Source organism: Ylistrum balloti, unplaced genomic scaffold (genome assembly GCF_031769215.1).
Source record: "Ylistrum balloti isolate Yb309-2 unplaced genomic scaffold, AGI_CSIRO_Ybal_v1 Utg371388, whole genome shotgun sequence".
NCBI lineage: Eukaryota > Metazoa > Mollusca > Bivalvia > Pectinida > Pectinidae > Ylistrum > Ylistrum balloti.
In genome coordinates, this window is record NW_026782731.1 from 109,245 (window position 1) to 121,889 (window position 12,645).

Below are 12,645 nucleotides of genomic sequence, written 5' to 3' on the forward strand. Positions count from 1 at the left end.
AAATATTTCGTTCAAAAGTAGGACATAAGCCTCGCCAACACACTCAACAAAATGGCGATGATTGCAAAAAATCGAACAAAGAGTACATGGACGCCGCTAAGTAATGAAGATACAAATAACAAGGTTTGTAAGCGGTGCACAGACACGCACCTGTGTCGATGGGACACATTACTGCAATTACATTTTTATAATACACATACTTATCATATATGTTTTAGTGTTTGTTACTGCGTTTTTGCAATGAACACGTGAACTATTATACAGTAGTAAAGAAAAGCTACATAACCGAACCATTTGTAGAAGTGTAATAAATAGCTATGTCGTCCAAATGGAAATGTCCTATTTTTTAATTTCGATCAACCCCGGTTAAAAAATCAGATTGAAAATTGAATTCATGTTCAATGAGATAAATCCATACTTTTCATAGACATCTTCATTCTGTATGGCACTTGGTATATAAGATATTAAAATCCTACATTATAAATCAACCACTTACAACAGTCAACGATATGCAAAAAAAAAAAAAAAAAGTTTAATCAAAAGTTTGAAAATTGTCTGAAGTCCTCCCCTTTTAATCCAATCAAGACCACACTTCCTACTGTATTGGACCTCTCTTCATATTTCTGTGGGGAAAATCACTTGAAGTAACATATGCCATCTGTGTAAATAATTTTCAGTATATGTATTATAATTGTTGATGTCAGCTGAATGTTTCATTGTCTGTAGTCTTTTGTAAGTTTGTCTTTGACTGATGCCTACCCAATAGTTTTTGTATGCACCACAAGAGGTCATTGTTTCCCTTTCAAATATTAACACAAAGTAGCTTACTACCCTTCGGCCTCTAACCAGACACTCTTTCCCATTACTGCGAGTAAAGGGAAATTTCCACTAACTGAGGCTAGTATGGCAACCATTACTGAGAACTTCTATACTACACCTTCTTTCACAAGTTTTTGTCCCTGAAGACAACTACAACCCAGGTTCGATATCTCCAAGGAAGCATCTCATTGTTCTATACCTCTAACTCCTGGAGTGGCCAATGACACTTAATCTGTGATAGGAATCTGCAACGTTTTAAAAGCTGAATCTTGAATCTAGTGTTGAACATGTTTTTGATCCATGATTTAGTGTTGCCATGGTGTTTTGGATATTATATCTATGTCATTTATTATTGATATTATAAGCTGCTACTATGGTATTTAAATCTACTCTATATCAATCAATCTCATACCAAGATGTTGTTAACTTTTAATCTGTCTGATACAGTTAGGGTTTGAAAGATCTTGAAGGTAGAACTTTGTTTTGCTTAATTCTCTTAGCATTTTCTTGGTCAGTTTAGTTTTTCGAGATAGAGATGTCCATTTACCAGTGACTTACAGGAAGATTGAAATCAGTGTATATATAATGTAATCTGTATAAATCATGAAGTCATGCAAAATATTTTCATCTGGTAGATGGCATCCACAGTGACAATTAATACAACCAGACATTCATACAATTTAGTCACAATATTTATCCAGTGAGGTCATGGTAAGGCAACAAATTTTGTGTTTTGGAAGTAGTATTACAGCATAGTCATAATGAAAATAGTTTTTGAAATGTGATGAGATACATGTACTTCCTAATTCAGTGATTTAGAAATAAAAAATGTGCTGTCTTTTCCTCATGGTTTTGCAGTGATTTTTGGGACTCAGGTACCTGAGTGCTGGATTTATGTTCATAACCCACTATTATCAGATGGTGGGCTATTCAAATCACACAACATCTGTCCATCCGTCCATCAACAATTCTTGTTATGGCTATTTCTTGAGAAGTACTGGATAGATCTCTCTCAGATTTCCTCTGTAGGTTCCTCTTGGTCCCCCTTGTTGTGTCCATTTGATTTTGGGTCTGATCAGAAAAATAAAATGGCTGACAGGCAGCCAGCTATAAAAGATTGTTATCCTGTTTTTGAACTTCTACTGAATGGATCTTTCTCCAATTTAATATATATGTTTCCTTTGGCCTCCACTGGTGCCCGTTTGATTTTGGGACTGATCAAAAAAATCAAAATGGCTTGCAGGCGACTATCTTTGATTTGGCAGGTAAAGATTATCATTGCTATTTCTGCAGAGAAATGTTCATATTTCTTATCATTAAGAGCAAAAACAGAGAATAGGTCAGAAAAGAAGAGAAAAGATCCAACTTTCAAAAAGCAAATAAAGATCAAACAAAGGTGGGCACCAAGATCCCTCTGGGATCTGTTGTTCCTGTTGAACTTGCTCAAAATTTAAGAATGAACTGTATTGATATCTCGTAATAGTGGGATGCATCAAAACGACAAAAGTTTTGGAAAAGATGTTCAGGACTTATCTGAAAAAATTCTACAAAATTGGCCGTTTTGTAGGCACTGTTTGGAGTTGTTGCAGTTCTAGTATGTTTTATATTACTGCAGTAGATAAACTATAGACTGTTAACTAGTAGCTGGCTAATAGTTAAACTCATTTTCTTTCTTCCCCAGATTTTCGAGGAAAGAAAGGCTCTTATGGGAAAATGGGTATGTATTATGATGTCTTACTTTTTGAAAATCTCTTCATTCATACTGATCATAATTCATTTTTTAGAGATTTGTTTCTGAAAATTTAAGTATGGCAGATAGAATTTATAGTATATTCAATCTTTGCTGTAAGGCATGCATATATTGATCATTTGTTTTCTCATAAAAATTACTAGTAATATATATTTTTCTTTCTGTAAATATTTGTTCATATAGATATCATGATTTCTATAATTGATAAGTCACAAGATTTAGAATAATGAAGATAGATATAGACTGATTATCACTATTTGATTGGGAATCCCATTTCAGATTGCATATAAAGTTTATATGTTAATAAGTCAGATAGAAAGTTAGTTTAATTTTACAAATTAAATTGAAAACAAAATATGTTCTAATTATGATATTACTTTACAGTTTGACAAGTGGACTGATGAACAGAGAAAGAAGATTTTTGAAGATTTGGTATTACGATCTAAACATAAACAATTACACTACGCTCGAGATCTCCTGAATGAGAAGGTTCCTGCTTTTCATGAGGATTTTACACGTGTTCTACCACGTGTCCTTTCTATCTACATTTTGTCATTCCTTGATCCGAGGACGTTGTGTCGCAGTGCTCGGGTAAGTTACATCTTGTTCCTGCCTCAGTTCTAGGATGCTGTGTTCTTGTTCTCAGTAAAATTCCGTCCCGTTCCTACCTTAGTCCTAGGACACCGTGTTATCAATCTCAGGTAAGTTACCTCCTGTTCATGCTTCTGTCCTAGGACGCTGTGTTGTCATTCTTAGTTCAATTTTGTCTCGTTCATGCCTCTGTCCTAGGCACTGTGGCATTCTCAGGTAAGTTCTGTCTTGTCCCTGCCTCAGCATAAGGACACTGTGGCATTCTCAGGTAAGTTCTGTCTTGTCCCTGCCTCAGCATAAGGACACTGTGGCATTCTCAGGTAAGTTCTGTCTTGTCCCTGCCTCAGCATAAGGACACTGTGGCATTCTCAGGTAAGTTCTGTCTTGTCCCTGCCTCAGCATAAGGACACTGTGGCATTCTCAGGTAAGTTCTGTCTTGTCCCTGCCTCAGCATAAGGACACTGTGACATTCTCAGGGAAGTTCTGTCCTCTGCCATTTATACATATATTAGTCAAGAATAGTAACACTTTTCTTTTTTTATCTATCTGCAACCCTAAAAAAGTTACTGTGGTAATACTAGGGTAAGGTAAGTAGCAAGCAACTGACCTCTTACTTCATAGATCTGTTTCTATTATAACTATTTATTGCATTCACAATGGATTTACATCAGCTCCTACTTGGTGTCAGACAAATTTGTGTAAATGTATAAGAATATTCTAATTTGTGTTACATATTATAGATTGCTCTGTAAGTATGTATTTAAGATTCTGTGATTTGTATAAGAGATGTCCTGATTTTTGAGTTTTCCTGATTTGTATCATGGATTTCCTAATTTGTATCAGAGATTTTTTTATCCATTAATGATTTCTTGGTTTATATTTAAGGTATGCTGGTACTGGAAGCACCTGTCAGAAAGTGACAAACTCTGGATGCCCAAATGTCTTCGCTTAGGCTGGATCTTGTCCTTTACACCCAGTCCTTACGAGACTGGTGTCTGGAAACGAAATTACGTGGAAAATCTTAGACTACTAAAAGTTCATCGGCCCTCGGTATGTACTCATTGTTATTACAGATATATGGATAATCATAGATTATTTGGTTTCCATCTGCTAGATAAATTCTTATTGATAATGAAAATTCCTTAATTTATTTGAATTAAGAGTAATTAATTGTTTTTAATGTCTCAATAATGCCTTGCATTAGTATTCTTACAATGATCATTCTCACAAACTTGATTGAAATTTTTTCAACAGGCTGATTTTACATCATATTTCTGTTGATTCTAATGATGAGTCTATAAAAATATGATAAACTTTTTAATGGGACTTTTTCAAGTCCCCAAAATTGCTTTTAGAAGTGTGTGAAACCCAAATTGTTCACATTTTGTTTTATCATCAGGACAATTAACACAAAGGACCATTGAAGCATGACGTTAAATGTTAATTTTTCAAATTGAAGAATTATTTAGATACTCAGTCTAAAAAGTAAAAAAAAAAAGGAAAATCATGTTTTATTGGCTAATCAAAGATAATAGAGTTTTTCTTACTTGAAAATATTCTGCACCTAAGTTTTTCTCCTGTGTTTAGTTTTTTCTTTGTCACAATAGTAGTAATTTGTTATTAGGTGCACCTCCTACAAGATAGTTTTCTTATTTATAAAAGTGTTCATCATTCTATTTTTTTAATACATTTAGAATCTTCTGAAGATGGTAGTTCTATAGTAATCTTTCTGTATGACTTAGTTCGACTGGCCTGAAATAGAAATAAATACAGTTTACCACAAATAATGAATAGTTGACATGTTTCTTAGTTTTTAGAACTTGATAGCAAAATGTTCAATCAGGTTCAATATTATTATTTCTTTCTTCATCTGGTTTCAAATTCAAATAAAATATGTACAAGTATATGTTCATTTTTTATATCACAAATTTAAAAAAAAACATTCTTTATCAGTTCTGTGAAACTAAGATGTTTTGATGTGTTCTTTTGGTGCAATTTTATACAAAGAGAAAAATTATACTAGATTTGTTCTGAAATTTTAAGCAATATTATTACATAGTTTGTAAAGAAATAAGGGTCATTTCAGGTAAGAAAATGATAAGAAAGAGACACCATATTAATTCATTTATCAGTAAATATCATTGTAAGCCCATGTCTGGTAATAAGCCCACTTGAATCTGTAACTGTTCAGTAGAATTACCAACAAATGTGTTTTTATTGTCCAGCAGTATGTGTTTGCTCCTTTGAGGAATTCGTTTTGGTTTCAGTGGTTATGATAACAGAAAATTGCCCCTTTTCCTAAGGATTTAATTAAAGTACTATGTGTTTGGCATTGACCTTTTGACCCCAGATTATACTCTGTGTAATCTTATAATGGACACCATGTTTTTTTGTTTTCATTCCTGTAAACACCATTTCAAGTACTGTCTCATCCAATAAACAATTAATGTTCTATTTTATGAACATCAGTGTCCTTGTAACTATGATTTGTGACCTGGGTCAAACAATTTCACACTATTAGTTTTCTTTTTTTCCCTTTCATTGCAACAATACTTTCTCTACCTACTGACCCATGTTTTCAAAAGATAATTAACATTGGTCTGTGCCAAACGTGGAAAATATTTTAAGGATGTCCTAATCTGTTGTTGAATGTCCACCAGAAATATTTGATATATATGAATTCATTTTGAATGATATTTGCCCTGTATTTTTTCCTTATCAACAGAATCCCCAGGTAAAACCTTATTTAGTCTGCCAGTTTGGAATGTGTTGTTCAAACCCTGGTCTATTCTTCCTACTTTTCACTGATATTTCATAACAAGGCCTATTCACTTGATACTCTCATTTAATCTGATCAGAAATGTCAGCGAGGATCTAGTCCTTACAAAACTTCTTTGTTTTAATATTTTCATTGCAAAAATGAAATAAAAATTATGATTTGAGAGATCAAGAGGCATTAACACAGAACCCCAACACATGTGTAACAGGTTTTCGTTTGCCAGTATCAAATTTTTGCTACTTCCACCATTAAATTTTAGGGAGACTATTGGATTAGCAAATTTAAACTTACTTAAGAAAGAGTTATTTTTAATATACATCTTGAATCTCGCTTTTTGATGGTTGAAAAATGACATGGCTCAAATCAGATTTGCATGACTGGCAAAGTAAACCTGCCAGTATGTGATAACACAAAGTTTACTAGACCACTCGTACTGCTGTCTGATGGCTTTGTTTTATTTCAACATGAATACCATAACTTAATGTCCAGTACACACCTCATTCCTCTGCCTTGAAAATGTATGCAGTGCATGTAGTTTTTTCCAAAAAGCGAGATTTTATCGTAGAATCAAATATTAAAATCAGGTGTCATTGCCCTGACTTCGGGTTTGAACAACATATTCTTTTTACTTGTAATAAATATATTCACTTGTTCTTCATTGCATGTTATGTTTATAAGTTGGGTCATCTTTGTAATTATTGTATTTTTTTAATTTAATTTTTTTTTTTTTTGGCTGAAAAATGAGAACCAGTATTTAAAACTTCATGGAATAAAATTTCTAAAAGGGGACCTCATCGGAAAATTCAATATTGAATACTTTAATTACAAGGTTAACCCAACATAATTAATTAAGTATCTAATCTTAAACGATATAAGATTTAAGTCAATGTTAGATTATACTTTAGCAAATATGTATCTATTAATTATTTGGATATTTGGGAGTTATCTCCCTTATTTCTGAAGGAATGGGAAGGTTCAGTGATGTTGATAATTGATTGTATATATGAAAGTGTTGGGGTGAAGGTTAATTTGTTTTCAGGGTTTGGCTATAACTACCCTAGTTCTTAACAGAAAAGTAGTTTAGTTGAAGTTGATACCCATGTATTGATGGCGGGCCAGAACAGTCAGAGCTAATTATTTTGTTTTGTCAATTTTTAAAGTTTGGGACTTATATTCATTTTCAAATTAATCTGTTAATCAAGATCATAAATGTGCTGGGAAGATTCCTCTGACAAGAATTTGCCAGTTTAGGGCAGCTAGAACAACAATGAATGAGGTCCTGCTATAGATAAAAAAAAATTCAACCATCGTGACGTTTGATACAACATGCTTTTGATACAGCTTGTATTACGTAAATAAGACACTTCAACATGAAACAGGGTTGTAAGCATTATATCTGAAATCGGTGTGTTATGTCTTTGATTAAAGTGCAAAAATAAATTAAAAGAAGAGAAAAAAAAATTGTTATCCACAATTACAATAATTGAGTACATATTTTACATATTAAGCACACATTTCTGAAGTGTAAATTTGGCTAGTATTATATCTAGTTACATGTATATCAAAGTATATCAGAATCTTACGAAGTTATCTCATTGAAAGACTTGTTGATCAATATTTGAAAATCAAATTCACAAGGAACATGTTGATTTTTTTTTTGTTTTTGTTTGGAATGTCTTTTTTTTCATATTTTAACGAAAGAAATTACATGTTCAGAAGTATGAATACTACTGCTATATATAGTCACAGTAATAGCTTGTGTTACTTTCCCTTATAACATATTTACTCTTCATATTTCCTTAAATAATGATTAAAATTAATTAGAAGCTAACAAAGTTATTCTGACTTTACTTAAGTAACTCCTAAGCTGGATAGGTATTTTAGTACTAAGAATTATTCTAGGTGTTTTCAGTTCAGTTTTAATCCATGAATACAGAATACGCAAGTTTCCGAATTTCAAAATTTGCAACAATTTTCCGAACATATTTGCTATCATGTTATTGACATTGTAAATCAAACATGTGGTATACACATAATATTTGATCTGAAGGACACCTGACCCAAATTTCCTCTGGTTCCTTCACCACAGATTAGTCATATTGACATACTAAATCATATCGGTCCATCAAAATGTCTTATGCACTCTGGTGTTAAATATGATTAAGGAAACTGTGACTAATATCATTTAGCTGGTAATTTTTCGCAGAGATGATATTTTCACTAATTCACAGTACATTAACCTGATTGCTTAAGTTTAATCCATGAAATAATGAGACATGTGTACATGTATTAGTCGACCTTTTTCATTCAAATTTAAATATTTTAATTCATTGAAGTATAACTTTATAGTATAAACAAAATTGATAAAATTTTGACCTGTGGAAAGTACCACCCATACAGCAACTCCCTGTTTTCATAGCTAAATGCAATGTGATAACAAATTATAGAAAATATTGAAGTGGATTTCAGAACTTTTTCAAAATTCTTAAAAATCTGACATGATGATATATGAACAACATGGAGTAAATGATATGGAAATATGAATATTCTAATAGAGAAATGGACATTTTTAAGTAAAACTTGGTGTATACATTTGCATAATGATTCAGATTCGCATTTAATGTTCACATTTAGCTAGTTAATATCACTTTCATTTCACATGTTTCACTTGTCAATAAATATTTCAGCAAGTGTTTCTTTAATTCAGGTGATATCAAGTTATATACATGTTTTGTCTTTAATGTGATGGCTAGTTCCAAATAATTGAAGATAAATGTATCAGTGTTGGAAATGAATAAGTTTGTACTTTAAACATGTTTTTCAATGTTACATCTCTAATTACTATATATTACAACTATTGCCTAGTTTTCTGATAGATAAAACATCCAGATTATGGTTTCATTACATGTATTATATTGAATGACTCACATGAAATAGAACAGTAACAGAATCACACAGGTGTATTTTTACTGACTGAATTCTGTAAGAACCCTTATGTATCTTACTATCCTCTATCTGACTGGAAACTGTTGTCAGATTGTTGTGACTTTTGGTCATTTTTCATATCAGATATAATACATAATTCAAATTAATTTTTCTTATAAATTTTTGAAGATTGCTTTTAAGTAATCTTTTTGTTCTATTTGAAGGTGTCTTAGAAATTTATATTTATTTTAAAACATCGTCAGCCGTCACCTTGTCACAATCATTAATGTTGACTGCTTATAGCAGGACATTTTCACAGTGACTACTGGGAATGTTGATTTCTTGTTCAGTTGAAATATCAAATGCCTTATGAATATCCACACTATGTAATGAAACAATAGTAAAGTAATATTATTTTTGAAAACAATCTGTTTTTCTGTTTTGATAGTACTAAGTGTATGCCAACTTTTTGTATCAATTTTAACAGCATTCGACCTTGGAACAGTTAGAAAAGTTAAAACTTGACCTTGAGAAGGATTATCGTGTGTCCAAGCACAAGAGCAAGAAGAAGGAAAAGATTCCCTGGCGAGGATCAGATCCAGTTCCAAAAGATACATGGCGTTATAATGTATTGGAGAATGATGATGTTGTACAGAGTATTAACAAAGTGTAAGTATGTATACTGTGTGTCATTACATAAAGTGTTGGTCCTGGAATGTTTACAAAGTGTATGTCTGATAACTTTTTCCCTCCTTGGGGCCAGATCTAGAATGTTTTCCCTCCTTGGGGCCAGATCTAGAATGTTTACAAAGTGTAAGCCTGACAACTTTTCCCTCCTTGGGGCCAGGTCTAGAATGTTTTCCCTCCTTGGGGCCAGATCTAGAATGTTTACAAAGTGTAAGCCTGACAACTTTTTCCCTCCTTGGGGCCAGGTCTAGAATGTTTTCCCTCCTTGGGGCCAGATCTAGAATGTTTACAAAGTGAAAGCCTGATAACTTTTTCCCTCCTTGGGGCCAGGTCTAGAATGTTTTCCCTCCTTGGGGCCAGATCTAGAATGTTTACAAAGTGAAAGCCTGATAACTTTTTCCCTCTATGGGGCCAGGTCTAGAATGTTTTCCCTCCTTGGGGGCAGATCTAGAATGTTTACAAAGTGTAAGCCTGATAACTTTTTCCCTCCTTCGGGCCAGATCTAGAATGTTTTCCCTCCTTGGGGGCAGATCTAGAATGTTTACAAAGTGAAAGCCTGATAACTTTTTCCCTCCTTGGGGCCAGGTCTAGAATGTTTTCCCTCCTTGGGGCCAGATCTAGAATGTTTTCCCTCCTTGGGGCCAGATCTAGAATGTTTACAAAGTGAAAGCCTGATAACTTTTTCCCTCTATGGGGCCAGATCTAGGATGTTTTCCCTCCTTGGGGCCAGATCTAGAATGTTTACAAAGTGAAAGCCTGATAACTTTTTCCCTCCTTGAGGCCAGGTCTAGAATGTTTTCCCCCCTTGGGGCCAGATCTAGAATGTTTACAAAGTGTAAGCCTGATAACTTTTTCCCTCCTTGTGGTCAGATTTATAATGTTTACAAAGTGTAAGACTTATAATTTTTCCCTCCTCGGGGCCAGATCTAGAATATTTAGAAAGTGTGACCCTGATAATTTTTCCCTCCTTTGGATCAGATCTAGAATGTTTGCGAAGAGTAAGTCATTACTTGGAGTGGCCCTACAGTATTGTGTTAGCTGTACAGAGAGTTTAGAAGTCTGTTTGAGACAGATCAGTTATACTTAAGTTCATGTCTCGGCTATAAGCTCTGTACTTAATATATTGGTTGTCTGGGATTACTGCACGATAAATATGGTGATTTGACCAGTTTAAATGAAAGGAATCAATTTTCTTGTGATTTACATGTCATTTATTGCTAGTCTTGGATAAATTTGAGAATTTTCATCTAAATCAGGAAATAATAAAATTAAAGTTGCTAAGAATATATTTCTTTAACACTCATCATGACAGGATATACATACAATATACCTATGTATATTTTTCCACCTACAGAAGGAGGAAGATGACATGTGGAACAGAGGCAGACATAATATCAAAGAATGCAAGAAGTAAAGTAAAGACAGGTCACAATGTCCTTAATATGTCCACCAGGAGGTCGTTGTCAGCTTCTGTACCAGTAAGTCTCATTACTCTGTTTAGTTACATTATTTGAAGTCTAACAGGATCTATGTTTACACTTGGCCAATTAGTGCCCAGACTTTGTGAATTAATTATATTATTTTTCATGCCCCCGCCGTGTCCGTCGCATCCCGTGAGCCCTTAGTTTTATGTCATCAGGTTCTGCAACAAATCATATCAAGGAAATTATCAGTGAATGTCAAAATGTCAAAGGTCATATTTGACAACCTCAGCAATTTCATCAAACTACAATGCTTTATGGATTGTTGAAGGGGCATTCAAATATTACATTTTTTTTTTTACAAACTTTATTTTTAGTGAATGTAACAGTTAATTTCAGTTTAATTAGATAGCCATAAATACACTTAAGCATTAATACAATTAACACATTTATTCTGATTTTTTCAGAAGTTCTTAAGGATTACAGAAATTTCATTTCTTTTATAGTATTAGCTTTAATTAATAACTTGTGAACATTTTCCTCTTGCAGAGATTGAACACAGGTTTCACAGAAAATGATGGAATAGGGAGGCCACAGTGGGCAAAGAATGCCACTGGAGCTCCCTATGTTTCATTTGATCCAGGCATGGAGACTGTTCAACGTCCAGCACCTGTTAGTCCTCCAACCAAGACCAAACATGCACATCCAATCTCGGCACGGTCAGGCAGAGATCCACCTTGTAAGCCTAATTTTTATGTTTTGTCACTGACAGACATAGAAAGCTTTTGATTCTATTTTTCTGAGTTTTGCACAATCAGTTATTTTCCCTGAAAAAATTCTTTTAACAGTAGACATTTTGTTTCTTTCAGATACATCAATCCATTACTTAAAATCATGTATTTTCATGGGGCTGAAATTTTTTTGTTTTACAAATCATCCATTTTGGTTCGCGCTTCATTTTGCCAATAAATTTAGTCCTTGAAATCCACTTGCACTATAATTCATGTCATCATTTATCTGTCTATCGATTCATGAACATGTTAATTCATACTCACAATTTATACAAATATAAAAACCTCATGAAAAATACTGAATTTCATTCCAGCAGAATAACTATGGATTGGTATTGTATTTGTAAATGCCAGTAAGCATTATTTTGTCGTCCTGTCATGAACTTTTAGTTTGAAATTGTTTTTATCCTATAAATAACTCCAAAACATTGATTTTTTGTAGACAAATCTTATTTTTCTTTCATTTTCAGCAGCAAGATTGTTTCCAGAAAAACCCTGGAATGTTCCGACAGATTCTGATGATGATGATCACTGACCTTTAACCTCGGGTATTTGATGACCTCTGACCAGAGATATTAATAGCTGAGTTTTGTCATCTGTTTAAAGTTACCTCTGACTCATGTAACATCTGATAAGAAGAGGTTTTCTCTCATATTTTATTTGTTTTTATGTTGGTCCATGCAGATTTGAATGACAGAATATGTTTCAGTAATAGAAAAAGTCCATTGATCATGGCTGTGTAACACTTTTTATTGGGCGATGACATATCCTAGTCTCAGTGTTAGGATTAAACAGCTAAACTTTAATTATTTTACAACAGATGTGAAACAAGCTATCAGTTTACATAAGTCACTCCTGTTGGTCCCTGTGCAGAGTTTTACT

General features: G+C 33.3%; 1 protein-coding gene across 1 annotated transcript; it reads left to right on the plus strand.

Annotated features, from left to right (window-relative positions):
* Window positions 1-51: 51 nt before the first annotated feature.
* Window positions 52-12,324, plus strand: LOC132562301 (F-box only protein 16-like). The gene is made up of 8 exons (XM_060227042.1): window positions 52-123; window positions 2,501-2,536; window positions 2,954-3,160; window positions 4,046-4,210; window positions 9,352-9,533; window positions 10,906-11,023; window positions 11,522-11,711; window positions 12,234-12,324. Exons 1-8 carry the CDS (start codon window positions 52-54, stop codon window positions 12,296-12,298), a joined length of 1,035 nt encoding a protein of 344 aa, XP_060083025.1. The 3' UTR covers window positions 12,299-12,324.
* The last annotated feature ends 321 nt before the right edge of the window (window positions 12,325-12,645 follow it).

Excerpts from the sequence above, each read along its gene's own strand:
- LOC132562301 (XM_060227042.1), top strand. The coding sequence starts at position 52 with ATGGCGATGATTGCAAAAAATCGAACAAAGAGTACATGGACGCCGCTA. Across the intron at positions 2,537-2,953 it reads AGGCTCTTATGGGAAAATGG|TTTGACAAGTGGACTGATGA; the intron begins GTATGTATTATG and ends ATTACTTTACAG. Across the intron at positions 11,024-11,521 it reads GGAGGTCGTTGTCAGCTTCT|AGATTGAACACAGGTTTCAC; the intron begins GTACCAGTAAGT and ends TTCCTCTTGCAG.